Raw genomic sequence first — 20,004 nt, forward strand, 5'->3', positions numbered from 1 at the left:
CTCTATGGCCCAATAACTGTCAGTGTGACTGCTTTCCAGTGCTTAATTTGAGCCGGTGGTTTCCGGTGCTTGGCACTGGCACTTAACATCACCACACTTATGACACTCTGCCACATGGTGGCGCTGCTCATCTAATTTAGAGATGAGCAGAACTGTCGTTTATGAATACAATATACAATAAAAAGCTACTACTACCGACCTCCCCAGCCATTCTTTTAGCTTTGGGGACCAAGAATAATCTGAACTGTCGCACTTGCAGGCGAGAGAGATGGCAAGTAGCTGCATTGGTACCGCCATTGGCAGCGATGACGGGGGCAATGGGTGGAGCAAGCTGCAGTAGCCTCGCAGTCAGGGCCCTGGCACTTATTTATGCACTGCTGCCGCTTCTCCTCCATCACTGAGGGCAGCATCTGGTTTGGCCACCCCTGGGACTCTCTCCTTTTTGCCCAATCAGCCTCACGAAAGCAGCCTTCTTCATGCCAGGCCTTGCCTCGCTCCTTCTTTAGCGCTGTCACGTGGCACTTCTCTGAAGAAGCACCCACCAGCCTTCATTCTGATAGTCCTGTCTCTGCTCCGCAGACTCCATTCGGTCTACGTCAGAGACTGCAGAGAGTGGCCTTCAGCCCATCTCCTCGCCCACGCTCGCTTGTTCAGACTGAAGGGGCAAGGACCGATGCCAGAGTACTTTCAATCTGCTGAGTACACAACATCCCCCAGGAGAGAGGATAAAGTGGTTTCAGCCCTTATGAAATTATTGTCCTCGCGGGTGGCGATCACGAGGCAGCAGGTTGCGCGCTCCGGCTCTCAGGGACTCTTGTTATTCACAAATACACATGAATTCATTCAGTGAAAGTAAACAGACTGTTCAGGTGCTTCAGTTTAAATCTCCCCACTCCGACTTCCAAAACTGTGACAATTGTGACTTGCTGCAGTGTGATTTTTGTTCTGCCAGTCCATCCAGTTAAGAGGTGAGATCCGTCTACCTTCAGTCCTGATAGTGTCATGTACCAATTGAGCTCCCATGGGACTCTTTGCTCCTCCATACAGAAAGAACAGAAGAATGGAATTGCACCAGACTTGGCATATAAATAAAGTGTTTCAGCCTGGTCAAGAAGAGGTTACATTATAGCGATATCTGGACAGTTAATTTGCGGATCCGATGCAGATTTGCAAATTCATGGACGGACTGATTCGCTTGGACCGAGTTTTCTGATCTTTGCTTTCAGGCATTACCTAGCCCTGGGAATTCACCTGTGCATCCAGCGTATTACACTGGATCACTTACACTGGACTACATCTACATCTTGTTGTTGAACTGTGAGAGAACGAAACGCGTTGGCTGAGCTAAATGTGTCATTAACATTTGGAAAATATTAATTGGAAATAAAGACTTTTCAAAGTAACAGAGTATCTTGGACTTCTTTGCCTGGTGCACACCCACTTGCAGCTGCATTTTCAGGATTTGTGAATCCAATTGAAACAATTAAAGGCACACCATTGGACAAGGGTGACTTTCTCCCATTGCAAAAACAACAGTTGATGGACAGAATGCAGAACAATGTCTTACATTCACCCCAGTACAGAGATCTGGGCCTAAATCAATCGTTTTCTTGCACTCCACACCACCCCAGTTCAGACATGGACATAGGCAAATCAGCGTTGACCCTGGGCCTCATGGGAACAGTCCAGCCTGAACTGCCAAGTAATGTCTTCCCAGGACCGGAATCAAGCATCCTAGGACTGGACTGTTCCCATGAGGCACAGGGTCAAGACTGATTTGCATATGGCCATGTCTAAACTGGGGTGGCTTGGTGAGCAAAATAACTATGGATTAAACCCAGATCTGTGACTGGGGGTGAATGTTTTGCCATTGTGCAACATTCCGTCCATCAACTTGTGTGTTTTGCTTTTCTCCCATTGTGCATTGCAGATTCCTGAGCATGGCTGAATATTTAGGAAGCTGCTGCTCTGATTGGCTTGCCACCCCAAAAAAAATTATATTGTGGATGCTATTACCCAGTATGGTGAACCGAGCACCGTGTTGGGGAAAAGAAAAAGGACATAAGGGGGCAGGGTGAACCTACCCTGAATCCTAGACTCATTTGGGGAGAGGGCCAATGGGACCCTCCCAACAATAAAAGGAATATAAAAAAAATATTTTAATCATGAGATTCACGTATCTCAGGTGTTTCCTGAGCCTGCTTGGCCCAGGAATCATAAATCCAACATATGATGTGCAAGTCCTGTCAAAATAATGGGGGAAAGAGTATTTAGTGCACTACTCAAGGAGGCAGCCGGTGGCCACGTCTCTGTTGGCCACACACATCGGACCGGGAGCTGCAGTCCATTGCCTCTTGTCAACACCTCTTGTGCAGGGCCTTTGGGGGCTCGCCACATGCAGCACGACGGATCCCTGTAGCCAATCCCCTTCTATGAAGAAGCCCAAGGCCATGCACAGCTGGGCCTTGTTGCATGGTGCATGGCGGATGTAGGGCACCTGCGGCCAGCCCTCATTGCACAAAGAAGAAGTTTGTATGCAGAGGAGGCTGGTCTCCAGCAGAGGAATGGGCACTGGGTCAGACCAAAGACCTAGCACGTCATCCCACCCCCCTATGCACAGCCAAAGTCGGGACTGATTACACGCGAAGTGTTGTAAATGTAAATTGATACTTGTATAGCGCACTACTCACCCGCAAGGGTCTCAAGGCGCTTGTACGAATACCGCTGTGGAACCCATCCTGGCTTTCCCTGTGAGGCGTCCACTCCTGGGAACCCCCAGGTGGAGGCCAGGCATCCTTAGCGTTGTGGAGATTAAGCAAGCTATTGCCCAGAGTTGCACTCTATGATTGGAATAGGCACCGAGGCGAGAATTATCAGGTCAGTGGAATTTTGAGCCAAAGACCCGCCGAGGCGGGGAATTGAACCCTGGTCCCGGGCTAGACCTCTGCATCAGGGTCTGCCGCTCTAACCATTGAGCCACACTTCTCCACTGGGCATTGGGTGCAGGGCCAGGCTGCAGGCCAGTCCCTGTGGCCAACCTTCACTGTGCACATTTAAAGTCACAGGGGGCGGCTCCTCATGGTTGTTGAGTGCAGCGAACTGTTTGCATGTAGTATAAGATCAAATCAAATAAAGGTAAAAGTGAAGCAGTGGTTAGCTTTGGTTATCACACATTAACATATGTTAAAAAAAACCTTAGAAATTCACTTAAGAAACACAGTTGAATTTCAGTTACGGCTTTCAATTAAAACTGAAAAACTACTGGGATTTGTAAGATATGGTTAGGACCACAATCCATAACTTGCACAACAGCCAATAAAACATTAACTCGTAACCCAAATGCTATGCTTATACAAATAACCACACCTACAAGCAAAATGTAATTAAACAACACATACTTAAACCGATAAATAAATCTACACTCACAGCCGTCTAATGTAAAATATAATCTTATCTGTATAAGGATTTCACATGTTTAATTGGATCTGTTTTATTAAGGGTGGGGTAATGAGCATTGCATTTGGTGTGCGGGTTTTGGTTTGCACGGTCCGCTGCAGATTTCGCAAACCCACATTAAGGGTCCAAGGTTCTCAAACCATGCCATAGAGTCTGCAAACCCAACAGCAAGATCTCCCGGACATTTATTGGCCCCACCTTTGTGTCGTGGAGTGGGACCTGTTTCATGAACGCTGAAGGAAGTCCAATGGGAGCCCACAAATCTATAGGGGACAGATTTACAATTACTGGTGCATCCCCAGGGATGCGCCAGTTATTGTGCGCCACAGCTCCGCCACCCATGGTGAGCCGCATTTACAATGCGGTGCACCATGGGGCAAAAATGGTACAGATGCGTGACGCATCTGTGCGGTAAAGGCGGCGCATTGCTGGAGTTGCGTTGCAAGCGCGACGCAGCTCCAGCAAGGCTCGGGGTGCCCTATCTGTCCAATGCTGCGTCATGCCTTACGCCTGCTTCAAGCAGGCGCAGGGTTTTGACGCAGCATTGGGCTAAAAGTGACTGAGTGAAATCTTGTAGATTTCACTCAGCCACTTTTAGGAGGCGTTCCTGTGCAGGAACGCCCCACCCTGCGCCGGGACGCCTCCTTATGGCGCAGGGCTTTACAACGTGACGCATCTCCCAGATGCGTCACGTTGTGAAATACCCCGCACCATGGCGCTTCTTTTGCGCCGCCGCTGCGTCACAAAAGTGACGCAACGGCGGCGTAAAAGAGGCGCAAGGGGCTTGTAAATCTGTCCCTAGGTTTTTAGGTTTTGTTTAATAACCATAACTTCACCTCAACATTGAATTTTTTAAAGTGAATTTCAGAGGTTGTTTTAAACATATGTTAAGGTATTAAAACGAATCCTAACCATAAATTCACTTAAAATGTACTTTTTCAGTGAATATAGGCATGCATCAGAAAGCACAGGTTCAAATGAGAATTAAACTGGGAATAAATCCGTTTTCACACCTCCTTTCCCCAACACTATTCATGGATCTGCTCGAAACTTGCCTTTCCCAACCCAAATGAACTTTTTGCTGGAACATTTTGTGCGGATTAGTCAAGCACATTGAAGATAAGAAAACAAAAAAAAATCATTATTATTGGAAACTCTGGCCTATCCGTAACTATAGAGGCCCTAATATACAGATGCACGGGGCGTCATATGCTATTTAATTCCATTGTTCAGTGTGGGGAAGGACCCTGACTAATATAGGCAACGTTTCTGATAGGTCATGATGCCCCTTCAACAGCACTTCACTGTGTAAACAGCATATTGCACAGTGAACATCTGCATATGTAGGGGCAGATTTATGAGGCCGTTGCGCCTCTTTGGCCCGCAATTGCATCACTTTATTTGACGCAACTGCGGTGCAAACAATGCGCCCTATTTACAACTTGACGCATCTAGGAGCTGCGTCACGGTGTAAAGCACTGCGCCATAAGGAGGCGTTCCTGCGCAGGGGGGGGGGGGGGGCGCTCCTGCGCAGGAACGCCTCCTGAAAGTGGCTGAGTGAAATCTATGAGATTTCACTCAGTCACTTTCAGGGCAATGCTGCGTCAAAACCCTGCGCCTGCTTGAAGCAGGCGTAGGTCTTGACGCAGCATTGTGCACATGGTGTACCCCCGAGCCTTGCTCCAGCAATGCGCCACATTTCCGGCACAAATGCGTCACGCATCTGTGTCGTTTTTGCACCATGGTGCGCCGCATTATAAATGCGGCGCACCATGGGTGGCGGAGCTGTGGCACACTGTGGTGCACGTTAACTGGCGCATCCCTGGGGATGCGCCAGTTAACATAAATCTGCCCTGTAGTGTATAGAAGGCCATTTTTTATTTGTTTTAGAAAAAAATGTTATTTAATAAAAACCTAGTTGCAATGGTTTAAAGTCTGCATTGTAAGTCAAACTCCGTTTGAAGAGGCCTTGCAACTATTAGGTTAGTTCTTTCTCTGTATAAAGTCCTTGTCACATGATATCTGAAAGGCAATCAACAGTATTTGTGAGCGTTGGTGTAATGTAGTAACACACACGTGAATGTGAAAGGTTAGTACCATTCATTTAAATAATGTGTTATTGTGCCATATTTATTTCCACTGCCATCGAACACAAATGAAAATAAATGTGGCCCAAATCACAGCTAATTAGAGCAACTGTACTATTAAAAACACATTCATACTTTTATTACTATGGTGCAAAGGTCAAATTTCGTTTTTTTTACTACAATGTGAAGGACAGATTCCAGGTTATTACCACACTACAGGGAAATAGACACGAGAAAAACATTGCTTAGTGCATCATAGATTGTGCCTTATTTGCATTCGGATACAACTCCCCTAATAGTCTTGAAGCCTCTTTAATGTGATTTTACCTCACAAATGCATTTAACCCCTTGCCATCAAGGTCCCATGCATCACCTTAGTCCTAGCAATGGTGTTCGCCTTAATAGATTGCTGGAAAAGGAGCCAAGGCAATCTTCCAGCTAAGATAATGGTCAAACGTGAAAGAATTTGAGTGTTTTGAAGACTTAGATACATTTAAAAACACAAAGAATCTTTGTGAGATGGCGGAAAAACAATACAGCGTAGCCAAATAAACATTTGCAGAACAGTTAGGAACCAAAAGACAGAGCAAAGCACACTCTGCTACTTGGTTGGAAGGAAACCTGCTTGAATCAGTGCTTAATTTGAGCCAGTGGTTTCTGTGATCGGCACCAGCATTTAATTCTCAACAACAGCACTTTTGACAGTTTGCCAAAGGGTGGTGCTGTTTGTTTAATTTTGAGATAAGCGCAACAACAGAGTGTCTATTACTCAATATACATTTCAAGTTAATAATACCTGCCGCCCAGGGCATAATTATGACTTTGGGTGGGCTGGAAAAGTATGAATAGTTGCACTGGTAGGAGTGTGCGGGTCAGTAAATGTGTTGGTTCTGGAACTGGCAGACTGGCACGGGCAATGGATAGGGCAGGCAGCAGTAGCCACCTTAGAATGGCCCTAGCACTTACTTGTTAACAAAACATGCACTGGTTTTAAGATTAACTTTTAAGGGCAGGGTGTCCAAAAGCATGCAGACTTGTGAAGTACAACATAGTGTGCTTTGGCATTTTCTAAGTGTGAATGGCTAAGTGCTGAGCTGAGGGTAGGAAAGGAAATCGAATGATGAAAAGTGCCTCCAGGGGAGTTTATATAGAGATTCCAGTAGATGTTTTAATACAATGCATGTGATTGGTACATCACAGCTGGGATTGCTTTATCAGATGAAAAGTTCGAGTGACGTACACTGCTCGTGTCTGTGTGCTGTGCCTATGACACGTGGGTCTCACTCTTCCGGTTTGGATCTGCTGATGTCAGACCCTTTCCTGCCTCCCTAGGTACTAAGGGGCACATGCATCAAAGGAAAACTGGTCACTCAGAATCTGCTCCTTTGCGACCAGTATTTTTGCATTTGGGATGCATCATCCCAAATGCAAAATTAGCAAATTGCAATTGTATTTAAGGAATAGCAAATTGCGATGCCTTGAATGCAATGCAAGATGGCATTTAACCCCTCTGCAGCGGCCGGAATTCTGCGCCTGTGCAGCACATTCCGATCGCGAGTGTGGTCATGACGGCTCCCGGCCGTCATCAGCACACGCCCACGTGAACTGATGACGACCGGGAGCCGTCATCAGCACCGAAGGGGTTAAAATAGCGGTTTCGCTATTAGAGTCCACTAAATACCGAAAGATTTAACCTGATGGTTTAGCGAAAACTTTGAAAAATGCCCTAAAGAGCATTTTTCAAATTTGTAGGTTACACACACACATGCACATGTGTGGGGTCTTTGTTGAATTCAAACGGCGATCTTACAGACGCACAAGAATTACCCAGGGAAAATCTGCCGGTTAACTAAATAAGCCACAAGCGTTTACTACCCGGGTGTATCAAGACTACCACAAGACAAGGGTCTCCTTTTTTTAAAACAGAACAAGAGGGTGAAACGAAAATTGTGAAAAGAACACAAGGGACAACCAAGGTCAAAGAGAAAAATAAGAGCCTTGAGGAGTATAATATTGAAATCGGACACGGGTGCAAATAAATTGAAAGACACCGCGTTTGAGGCTTATCATCGCATTTTATTAGTTTGTGAGATCGAGAACTTTTGACAACGACCCCGAGAAAGATAAATTAATGGCAAATTCAATTCACCAAGATGCATTTGCATAGGTGATACATTGATTGTGGAGAAAATCATAGACACTGTCCTGAAGAAGGAGGCTATAATCATTCAAGGCTTCCGAAACGCATCGACGCATTACAGAAACGTTAAATTCTGAGTTGCCAGCAAATATTTGTGTATAAGGAAGGGAAATCCTTCCCAGTGTTGTCAAACAAAGGGTCCGAATTAACAAGATTAAGACAAAAATCACTGTCTTTTCCTATATTTCTCCATTTCCACACTAGGTGGTTTTATTGTATATTGTTTATGTTTTTAATTGAAACTGTACATGGATTCATGTGTTTTTTATTGAAATAAAATGTATATTTTTACATAAATAATGTTTTTTCTTTGTTAAGTGTTCCCCGGGCAATATGTGGATATTTGAGTGAGTGATTTAGACTGAGTGAGATAAAAAAAAATTGAATCTTAGATCATTTGATCTCCCATTGGGAAAAAAAACTTTGCTTTACTTGACTGTGCATCATGGGTGCACATATAAATTACAGGGGTGCAAAATGGGGTCCTTTTGACACTCTTGCACCCTTGAAATTGTATTCTCAATTTGCCAGTACCAAATGGGTACTCGCAAACTGAGCATGCAATCCCCATTCATTCCTTAATTGCAACTCGTAATTTGCGAGTCGCAATTAAGGAATTCATACTATAATTCATGTATTGTTCCTATGCCCCACAACCTTTGAACACCACCAGACACCACTGCTGGAGACCCAGCTTGGGCTGGCAAGTGAGATGTGCATACAGTCTGCACACAAGACATCATAATGGGCCTGCTGAGTTTTACGTATTTATTTATTTTTATTTATTTATTTAAGAAGTTTTATATAGAGCTGGCTCCACCCAGGGGAATCAGAGCGCTTAACATTAGTTTAAAGATATTAAACAAATGCAGAACAGTTGTTTCAAATGCAGCATTCATACATGGTGGGCTAAAGAGCATATCGAGTAATGTAGAGTAAGTGGAGAGAAAAAGGAAAGAAAGGACGGTTAACAAACAGCATGAGGAAGATGAAGTTACAAATTACAATACAGTACACAGGGGGTAGTCTAAGTGGTCGGAATAAGGCGGGAGGAGTTGGGCGGATGAGAAAGGGTGGGTGGGGAAGTGGTAGGATGGAGAGAGGAGGGAAGCAGGATGGAGAGGGGTCAAGAAGGGGATGTGTAGGGAAGGTCAGCAAAAAAAAAAGAGGGGAGGGGGAGAAGGCAGGGGTTTAAGGAGGAAGGAGAGTATAGCAAGTACGGTAAAAGAGGTATTATGTACCCCAATATTTGTTGAGCAGGTGCATTTTAAGGTCTTTTTTTGAAACTGACATAAGAAGGGTTACATTGTAGATCTTTAGGGAGGGCATTCCAGATGCTGGGGGCCTTACCAGAGAAGAGGCGGGATTGAGAGGCTTTTTTAACAGAGGGGGGCAAGGAGAAGAGAGTTGGTGCTTCTCAGCGGTCGGGCGCAACCTTCTTTATTGAGTTTGTTTGAGAGGTAGAGCGGGGTCTTTTGATAAAGGGCTTTGTGCGTAATGCAGGCACTTTTATAATAGGATCTGCCGTCAATAGGAAGCCATTTAAGATCCTTTAGGGCAGGTGAGATGTGGTCAAAACGTTTACAGTCAGTTGTTAGCCAGGCCGCTAGGTTGAGAACAGATTTGAGGGGGCAAGGGGAACTTTGGGTGTTTCGGAGAGTTAAGCGTTTCCGTAGTCAATTTCGAGAGGACTAAAGATTGGACAACCAATTTGAAATCTTCCATTAGAATGAAAGGTTTGATTTTTTTGAGATGTCGGAGAGTGCAGAGAGCTCCCTTGGCCGAATTATTTATATGGGAACTGAGCGTTAGCTTACTGTTGATGGTGAGATGATTCGGCGAGGGAGAAAGAACAGTTTAGGGCATTCAGGTCAGCAATCCATGTTTGAATGGGGAGTGGGTTGTTTTTAGGAGAGAAAAGAAGGAATTCAGTTTTGTTTGTATTGAGTTTGAGATGATTGGAGTAGAACCTGGATTGAATCTTAGTTAGGGCAGTGTTGAGGTGAAAGATATCAGAGTGGGATTTAATTTTATAGTACAGTTGGGTGTCATCAGTATACAGGTGATAGTTAATGATGGCCTGTTTAAGTATGAGGGTAAGGGGTTCATAAAGAGGTTGAAGAGAGCGGGGGAGAGGATAGATCCTTGGGGGACACCGAGGGAGACTGGTGTGGGGCAAGAGAGGCAGTTTTGACGTTTAATTTGTTGGGTTCTCTGTTGGAAGTAGGAGGCGAACCAGTTTAGGACAGCGCCATTAAGGCCGAAACGATCTTTGAGTGCATTAAGTAAGGTTGAATGGTTAACTGTATCAAATGCAGCAGTAAGGTCGAGAAGAATGAGTAGGCAGGTCTCGCTCTTATCCAGGGCGAGGTGGATGTCATCCACTATAATAAGCAATGCAGTGTCTGTGCTGCAGCTTTTACGGGAAGCCGGATTGTAGAGGATCGAGCAAGTTGTAAGTGTCAATGTATTTATCCAATTAAAGTAGGGCACATTTTTCAGGGGCTTTGGAAAGAAGGGGGAGGTTAGAGATAGGGTGGAGGTTGTTAGGGTCATTAGGATTGGCCTAAGAGTTTTTAGGGATGGGCGTGATTTGTTCGAGTTGGAGGGAGACAGGGACGCACCCTGTAGAAAGGGAGGAGTTAATGATATTTGTCCAATAAGGGACAATGATGTGCTTTAGATCATGGACAAGGGTAGATGAGAGCAGGTCTTTTGTGTGAGATGACGGTTTTAATTTGGATAAGATGTTAAAGACTTCAAGTTCGGAAACTGAGTTGAAATTCTGCCAGGAGGCAATATTTTTAAGCAGTGGGTAAGTGAGGTAGGATTCAGGAGGGGTAGTTGAAGGAAGGTGTAGGGAAGAAGTAGGTGGTAGAATCAGGGGGAGGGTGGTATTGAGGTCGCATCAAAAGGACATTGGGGGATGAGAGGGAGATGAGTTACAAAGAAGGATTGATCAATTTTGGCAATTTGTTCGAAGAAGAAGTTAGCAATGTCTTCACATTTGTTAGTGGAGGCCAATAAGGTGAGGGGTGCCGGGGAGGTTTGGTTTCTAACAATGTTGAACAGTTCTCTGGGTCTGTTCTTGGCACGGGCGAGTTGCGAACGAAAGAAAGATGCCTTTTCAGAGAAAATGTTTTTTGTAGGTAGATCTAGTGGTTTTAAGGAGGGCGAGATGGAAGGGGAACAGGCGTTGACTCCATGTTCTTTCAGCTAGTCTAAGTAAACATCTTTCATTTTTGAGGTCTGAGTTAAACCAAGATTTGGAGGGGATATTTTTTAGAGTTTTAAGTTTGGGTGGGGCAAGTTTGTCTAAAACCTCAGAGACAGTTTTATTAAAGTGCTCAGTGAGTTCATTTGCATTGAGAGAGGGTGGGGTGAGACGAAGTTGGGATTGGAGTTTGGACTCCAGTGCACCAGGAGGGATTTGCTTAAGATTTCTGGTCACAATCGTGGCTTTGTTGTTTTTAGCTGGGGCGGGTGGGGCTGAGGGGGATGTCGTGAACAATATGAGGTGCTGGTCAGACCAGTCGATGATGTTGGATAGGGATGCCAAGTCAGTGTTTGCAATGATGGCATCAAGAATAGCCCATTTGGAGTGAGTTGGTGAGTGGCAAAGTTGTTGTATGCCTAAAGTCGATAAAATGAGTATGGTTGAGTTGGGTTTTTCGCAATGGCTTAGCTGCGAACTGGCAACTCTGTGGCAGGGGTTTCTGTAGAAATATTCAGACGCTGACAAAGCATGAGCTCCAGGCAAAATATACTTTTGCTGCTTGAGTCCTCCCAAGCCGCTATGAAGAAGACAGTTTTCTCTGCCTTTCCTTGTAATTTGATGCTTCATAGTGATGGTGCCCTGAGGCACCTTAAGAAAACGTGTGTCCAGTAAATAGGTCAACATTATAAGCGTAAGGTTGCTAGAGGCACGTTCCCCCGTAGATTTTCTGTAGAGAAAACATATTGAAAGTGAAACTAAATATCCTTCCCTGAAAGTGGCCCGTGTAATTTATTATGCTGGGTAAGCTTTTCCTGCTGCAAAGCCTACTTTGGAAGTTAAAGTCTTTTTCGCCCCCGTGTGGCTGTTAAATATATGGCATTTACGGCTCCTTAACCCCTTGGTTGCGGGACACATTCCCCTGCTGTGCTGGGGGAGGAGGGGCGCGCACAGCGCCCCGGTGCTTATAACGAGCTCAGGACGGCCGTCCTGAGCACACAAGGGGTGAAGGCAAGACGAAATTGAAAAGTTTTCTAACATGCTTGTGATTAGGTTCAGATTACAATTGAGAGTTGTTGTACAGTCTGCGTTTTTGAATATCCAGGATCGGTCACCATGTTTCATACTCTTGAAGGGGTGTTTGCTGAATAGGGATCCCTGGCACATGCAACCTAAGGAGCCAGTTTTATTAGATATTCTGGGGATTTGCGCACCCTTTACAGAGGGTGGTGGGGATCTTGAATGTTATCCTTATGTCACCAGTCACCTCTTAAGGAAGGTCTAATGTGGTTGCTCTTGCAGTAGGTTACCCACATTCCGTCTGATTTGCAGTCTGTGTAATCTGGCATTGAGATCCATGGGGAGCCCTGTGAAAATGACCTTATCCAGGTGTGCCAACCCCAAAGATCTTTCAGCTTTCACTCACTGAAAGGTTTGGAGTGAGTCAAGATTTATTGAAAGGTCATGAGATATAGTAACCCAAATTAAATAAGCCAATTCCATAAAAGAATGGCTAATCAATACATTAAGAACATAACATCAGCAAATAGGATTCTGTTTAAAATCCTAGTGCTGGCGTATCGAGCCATCCATCACACTGGGCCTGTCTACCTGAGAAATAGGTTCTCCCTGTATATTCCCAATCGCCCTTTGCGCTCGGCCAATTTGTGCCAAATGACTGTCCCCAAATTTAAATATTGCAGACTTGGCGGTCAATCGATCTCAGTGAGAGCAGCGAAATCCTGGAATACTTTACCTCTTCATCTAAAAACTGCACCGACTCTTTTTTCCTTTAAGAAGAGTCTTAAAACCCATCTTTTTAATATTATAGCCTAAACCTCCCCACTCCCTGTATTCCTAGCTATTTACGCTCACCTAGTCTGCTCTGCCTTCAACGCGCCAGGATACTATTTTTTTAGTAATAGAGCGCGATATAAAAGCCTTTAATAATAATAATAATAAAATAATACAAGAAAAATAATTAAATGTTAATTAATTGCTTTATCATACTTTTGTTATTAATATTTGAGGTATTTATGGATCAAAAATTGCCAAAGCCCTCCTAGAAGCCACCACCCTTTCAGCATGGTGGTAACCCCCCTCCGCCCACAGTAGTATCCGTTCTGTGAAATGCGCTACCACGCACTCTACGTACCCAAGGTGCGGCCCCCCGTTCATGAGGTCAAAGACTTGAGCCGGGTTCAGGAACTGCTTAAACTTTCTCAGGAACTTCACTCCTTGGTTATCTCCGCTCTTAGAGTTTACGAAGACCAGGAGGGGGCTGGAGCAGGATGGCGGGCACGTGGCCTTCCAGAACCCTGGGGGAGACAAAAACGAACAATGAGTGAAAATAAAAACACAATGAGCCGCGCTCCTTGGACCTGAAGATCCAGCCGGTGGGCACAAAACTAGGAAAAAGGCCATTCTTTTAACTAGTGCATGCGGTTTGAAGATCAAAGTGCCTACACTGCCAGCATTAGAAACCATTAGTGTACAGTTACAGTTAATGTCCGCGAACGAGGGAATATATGCCTTCACCTATGACTATTCTAGTGCCACACCTAGCACATACCTATATGCATGTGGAATAAAAAGATGCTCTTCATTGCCTTTACTGTACTCAACGGAGAGCTATGCTTAGGGTCTGGCACAGCATTAACAACACAATCCGGCAATTCGGCCGAACTGCACAGTCCTACTCCTACCAAAGCTACACTTTAGCCCACGAGCAATACCACACAACAGTATTTAATACACAGTATATTTTGGAAGGAGCAGTAGGAAACAATTGTGCTGATATGAACAGCTTTCACACTTTTCTGCTTTCAGCACTTTGAAGCGGTCATGAGATGATTCACGAGAGTCACACTTAGGACACATCTTTGTGTTTCTGATATCTGTTTTCACTCTCCCTCCCAGAGTGCATGGAATGTTCCTCGCCCTGTTTGTGAATCCTGGTTTCATCTAGATCCGAATACAGATTTTACAGGTGAGGGTGACTAGGTTCAAAATGGGATTTCAGCTTTCTAAGTAGCTTTCAGACTCCTGAGAGAGGGTGAGGCTCCCATCTCACACCCTTTCACCATGGCCCTGGTGATTTCTGATCAGGAGCAGTGGCGTCACTAGGGTTGGTGTCAGCCAGTGCGGGTAACTCATAGTGTCACCTCCTCACCCCGTGAATCCATGATGGACCTCCTCCGAGTCCGCCAGTGCCAAATAATGAGAACGTCAGAATGGTTTCAGTGCTAACTCCCACATTTCCCCATCCCTTGTCACCCCCAGACCCCGCCTCTCATTTGCCCCTAGTCCCTCCAGTTCTGGGACCTGACAGCTTCATTACAGAAATGCTCTGCAGTCTGCGCATAAACCCCCCCTCTTCCTCCCCGCAATACTCCTGCATCCACTCTAAAAAAACTAGGGTCGGCTTACAGCATCTTAGCCATGAATAAAGAAAAATATTGAGGTGTGCTTTGATTTTTTTCTTCAAAATTCTGTTCCATTGGGGATGAGAGTACGACAAACAGACAGAAAAAAGGCCAACCTTGTTTCTAGTGTAACAAGAAAATATGAAGCCACACACTACCTACACACATGCCACCAACCAGTAAACTATTCCTAAAACACCAGGACAACTGGTAATAGACAAACCAGAGTTCCGCGTCTCAAACTATAGGGTGATCTTGTTATAAGCACGCCAAATGGAGCCGAAATATCGCAGGAAGATAGCTCGGAACACTCTGGGCAATGGGAGAGGAAGTAAGAGATAACGGGTGGAGTGAAGGGTGAACAACATTTATTCATTTCAAGACAGTGTTTAAACTTTTGTGCAATGCCTTGCACAAGTGCACGCCTCTATCAATTCCAGAGCGTTGCTTCTTTCAGTGAACGCTTTGAATGAAAGGTGCACCCTTTTTATTAATTTCAAAGCATGTCTAAAATGTTAATGTCGTTTAATAAAATCCATAGCACATTTTACATGTGGTACGTTGTTTTAAATTACGGTATCAGTATTTCACACATAACGGCGATAAACTTGAGTCTGGAGAGGGTGGTATTCTAAAACCGGAAATGACCTTGTGTTGATGTTTCAGGAATGTGGGCAGCACTTTGAAATCTGCTCATGAGCATTGTCAGAACAAAGCTGGGTTAATGAATGACCCCAGAAGCCAGGGCTTACCGGATGCTCAGGGACTGCCTGCTCCGGAGCTTTCCAGGCTGTCAAAGCCGTGCTGCAGGAGAGGTGTCCTGGCAGTGCTTACATTTTAAGCACATGTAGTGGTGGGCGTGGGCAGTGGGCTGAAGAAAACGGCAGGTCCGGGAGCGGCTACGTCACGTGAGTGACGTTTCGAACGTCGTCGACGTCCGGACGCCGACGTCGTATTATAGCTAAAATATAATTGGGGGACAATAATCTCATAGCAGAGAGACACAGACTGTGTCACCCCATATGAAGGTGTCACACAGTGCAGTCCGCACCCCCCGCACTCCCCTAGTGGCGCCACTGATCAGGAGATTTCCATGCGCTGTGTTTAATCTTCTCTGGTTTCAACAGTTTGTGCGGTCTCCTCAACTGCCAGCACACTGGCCTATCCAAGCCCTCCTCCAGGACTCAGGGCAGTGAGGACTGTCAGCAACTATAGTGGCTTTTCTAGCATTTGACAAATAACATATTTGCACCAACTCTTTTGAGAAGACCTAGTGCTGCCGGCTTAAGCTAGATTTAAACAATGACTTGCTGAGTTTTTTCTGAACCCCAACATACTGAGCAGCTACTCTTTCTGTCCCACATTACTGTTAATTAATTAATGTACATGATGCACTTTTCTAGTGCTGCATGTCGTGGAAAAGCTTCAGAGAGCAGGCCTCAAGATGAAACCAAGAAGGATGGACCTGCATTGGGGGCATATTTATAAGAAAGTCACGCGGCGCAGCATATCACCTTGATGTGCTTCGCTGCATGGCAGGGAAGTGGTATAAATGTACCTTGTTAAAAGAATATGGCACATTCCTGCCTTTGTTCCTGCACTGGCGCTGTTTTGGCAGCCTAGCGCCAGTGCATGCTGGATTGTTTTTGTGCAGGAAGGGGCACCTTCCTGCACAAAAACAATCTTGAAAGGTATATTCCCTTTCTATGTGTGCTGCAGAATGCGGCCCATATAGAAAGACGAAGTAACAAGGAGAAATAAATATATGTCTCCTCGTTATGCGTCCCCATTCACAAGCCTACCACTTGTGGCAAATTTGGAAATGCGTCTGTAATCCATTCCACGCAACACCAATGGAATGCCTACCCAGGGCAGTGTAATGCAATGCCACACAACAATTTGCGCTGCGTTGCATTACTCTGGATTTGTAAAAACGCTCAAGGCTTCCGTGGCTTCATAAATCGCATTTTGGGCTGCCGGCGAGCGACGCAACACGAGTCATAAATTTGTCCCGAAATGTATCAACGTTTTCACCTTTTATTCTAACACAAGAAAAGCCACTTTCTATAATAAATAATCCTTTCCCCCCATCTAGTGGCCAAACTAGAGAATACATCAGACCTTGGGCTGAAAGACCGTTTACTATTCATGATATGATGATTGCTGTGCTTCCTTTCACGGGCACATTTTCAGAGCTCCGACAGGCTTCCAGCTTCGTACTGCAAGGTAAGTGGAAAAGATGGCCAGGGCCTCACAGTGAAGAGGTCGGGGGGACCGAGGGGGGTGGGAGGGGGGATGAGATAGAGGCAAAAGCGGCAAATAAATATGCCCCACGACCGCACTTTCCGGATTTTTAATCCTAAGGAAATTTGCCATTTTACATTGCAAAACCACTAGATGGCGACCGTTGACATCTTTTCTTTTTCTTTTCATCAACATTTAGAAACATGTACATAGGACACCCCCCCCCCCCCCCCCCCAAAAAAAAAGCGTTCAGAGAGCCCCACATTGCATTGGCCTCAGACCTCACAATAACTTCTGGCAAGCGGCAGCCTACACGTGGTCATAGCAGGGATGCAACACAAACCCCCGCAGCTCCTGCAGCACAGGGGGGGGGATGGCCCAGGAACCTCCAAACCCATCCCCATTCATTTCAGGCCAATGATTAAAGGATTATCTGTGAGATAAGAGGTACTAAGGGGGCCCTCTTCACATTCTGTGGGGGAAGGGAGGGAGGGTCATTTTACATTACGCCACTGGTCAACGGTACAAAGCCTTTAGAAGCTATCAGGGGTGGCTACTCCATATGGGCGGAGGAGCGTTGCCCCACTGCTGTCTCGCAGTGCGAGAAGCAGAAACATAATACCATTTTATATTTCTGCTTCTTGCACTGCAGAAGAAGGGTTTGGTTGGGGGCAGTCGGGTGGGCGGTCCTGCAACAGGGCAGGGCAGGAGTGGCTAGCCCAATGTTGCGTGTCCTGACTGTTTGGTCAGCCCTTTTGGGCCGACCAAACCAGTCATGCGCACTCTCCATTTTCTCCATATAGGTTGCATGAAGCCTGCATGGAGAAAATGGCCTCCCCATAGATGCCTGTGTGGTCGGCGTCCCAGCCAATCACAACACTGCCATTGTGATTGGCTTAGGGGAGGGTAGAGAGGCTGCCTGGTTCCTGTTCTTGCAGAGGCAGGAAAGCAGGAGCAGGCGCCGGAGCCGAAGCCTGTAAAGTGTGGGATCCGGTAAAGGTATGTTTTTTAAAGATTATTTGACCCACCCTTCCTGCACGACCACTCACCCGTAGCCTCCCCCCGCGCCCACCCGTGGACAATGCTGGCCGCGACTGGTAGCTGTAGTGAAGACACAGACAGGAACTCAACACTTTCATGAGTGGCCAGAACCATGAAATGTATGCCAGGAGAATTTTTTCCCTCGGTTCTTGACTGCTAAAACAACTGAAGTGTATGTAAAACTAACTAACTGAACTGCAACTACCATATTGCCTTAGCAGGGCTGGTGCAACATGTTCAGTTTGCGAACCACACCATGTAGATGTGATTTCAACACATACTTTATGAAACCTAGACCATTCCTAGCCACTACTTGTCACCTCATCAACTATGGATGCTACTGAACTAGCCAAACCCTGTTGCTCCTGGAGGGAAAACCACTGCCCGATTGTCAGCCTATCAGCATGAAATAAAGGGATTTGTAAAATAATGAGAGTTGGTGCCCAAAGCTCTGCTCCGAAGTCTGCAACCAATGCTAATAAATGTTGGTGCGCTGAACAGTTGGGGCGGCATGGCTTGCGGGTGGGTGCGGGGGGGTCGCACGGGGTGGAGGAGTGTGGGGTAGGTCGCGCGGGGCGTAATTTAAAATAAAACAAATTTAACTTAGCTTGAGGTAGTGTCCTCCGTCTTCTCGGCTCCTGCTCTCCTGCCTCTGACAGGAACAGGAAGCAGGCAGCCTGGGTCCCTCCCTTAAGCCAATCACAACGCTGCAGCTTATGGGCTTATGGGATGGGCATGTTGTCCAAGGAGGCTGCATAGCAGCCTGCAAGGAGAAGGGCAGAGTACGCATGACTGGTTTGGGTGGCCCGAGATGGCCTACCATACAGTCTTTGCGCACTCAGGAGTGGGCAAACCACTCCTCCCCTGCTCGAAGAGCAGAGCAGTACCCCACCTGCCCACCCACAATGCAACATAAACGTAAAATGGTAATAACTTTTAGTTATTACCATGTTATGTTTCTTCTTCTCGCACTGTGAAAAAGCAGTGGGGCGATGCTCTTCCGCCATAGAGACAGAGCTGCCCCTGGCGCTAAATACCAAGGCGTAATCTTAATGTCCGTCTCATGCCTCCGTAATTTACTACTAGGCACTCCCTGCACCTTTATGTCACTCTTAGATTCCTGCCTTCTCCCTTTGTGACGTTTTTTTTCCATCTTTGCTTTCCTCCTTCTTTCCTCTTTGGGTGTTTTTTCCTCACTTACTCTCAATCAATGTCCAGTGAGGAAAAATAAGTGCTGGTCCACAACCCCCCCCCCCCCCCAAAAAAAAAAACCAGTAACCCCCAGCTAAAATTAACTACTGGTTTACTACAATGACTATAAATTAGAACTTTTTGCATAGCTAATGGTTATCCTGCAAAGGTGGCATGGATCTCGTCTTTATAGACAAATACTTCTAGCAGCGGCTCCACCACTAAGGTGGAGGAACGTTGCCCCACTGCCAGTCAGTGCTGCAAAAAAGGAAAAATAAAATGACAATGCAAGGTAGTTATCATTTTATTTTTCATGCTGAGGCAGTTTTGCGGGCGGGGCTAGGCCAGGCAGCACAGGGGAGAGAAGTGGTGGCAGCCTCTAAGGGCCCATTACTGTTTGGCCGACCGTCTTGAGCTGGTCAAACATTCATGCACGCTGTGCATGCTCTCAACCCAAGCTGCATTACAGCCTGGCTGGAGAACATCGCCAGGCTCCCATTCCATGCCTGAGCACCGATCTATGGCGCTCAGACAAAACACAATGCTGCACTGCAGCATTGTGATTGGCTTAGGGAGCCTGGGTGCTTCCTGCTTCCTGTTCGCAGATAAGCCACGAAGAGGGCGGAAGTGGCCGTCTGGCAGGTAAGTGGCCTTATTTGTTTTACCCCTCCAGCCCTCCTACGATACCAGTTCCCGGGAGCAGCCTCCCCTGAATACTTCCCTCCCTATCCTAATCGCATACAGGTCTCACTTTCAAGCCAGACATTAGAAAACTCTTTCCCATGGCTTTGCACAAGCTGTATCATCATCGCAAATCCTTTTAAAGTAGTTAACAACAAAAAGGTGCAATTTAGAACTATTCAGTGAAATGGGCAACGACAAATGACTGGGTAGGCTCCTGTCTAAGCCATGTGATCCCATTTGTTCAGGGAGCCAGAACCGCAGTCTGATATTTAATGGCTGCGGCAAATTGGTTGGCGTGATTTAAAAGGTGTGATTCAGAGCATTTAATCAGTGCTGGTCCCTTCTTCGAAGCCAAATGGGGCTCCGGCACGAAGAGCAAGCCGCAGAACTCATCGACTGCCACTGACAATATGCCCAGTCAGTGTCTGACACTCATCAAGGCTAATCAATTTCAACAGGGAG

At 46.0% G+C, this 20,004-nt stretch overlaps 1 protein-coding gene across 11 annotated transcripts in view; it reads right to left on the minus strand.

Moving 5' to 3' along the window:
- Positions 1–20,004, minus strand: part of LOC147689140 (diacylglycerol kinase delta-like) — a 676,657-nt gene that overhangs the window by 70,736 nt on the left and 585,917 nt on the right. For all 11 annotated transcript variants that reach the window (XM_086942029.1, XM_086942028.1, XM_086942031.1 and 8 more), the window contains one exon: positions 13,113–13,275. In XM_086942029.1, coding sequence (XP_086798155.1) covers positions 13,113–13,275 — 163 coding nt within the window. The remainder of the gene's footprint in view (positions 1–13,112; positions 13,276–20,004) is intronic.

Source organism: Lissotriton vulgaris, chromosome 10, assembly GCF_964263255.1.
Source record: "Lissotriton vulgaris chromosome 10, aLisVul1.2, whole genome shotgun sequence".
Classification (NCBI taxonomy): Eukaryota; Metazoa; Chordata; class Amphibia; order Caudata; family Salamandridae; genus Lissotriton; species Lissotriton vulgaris.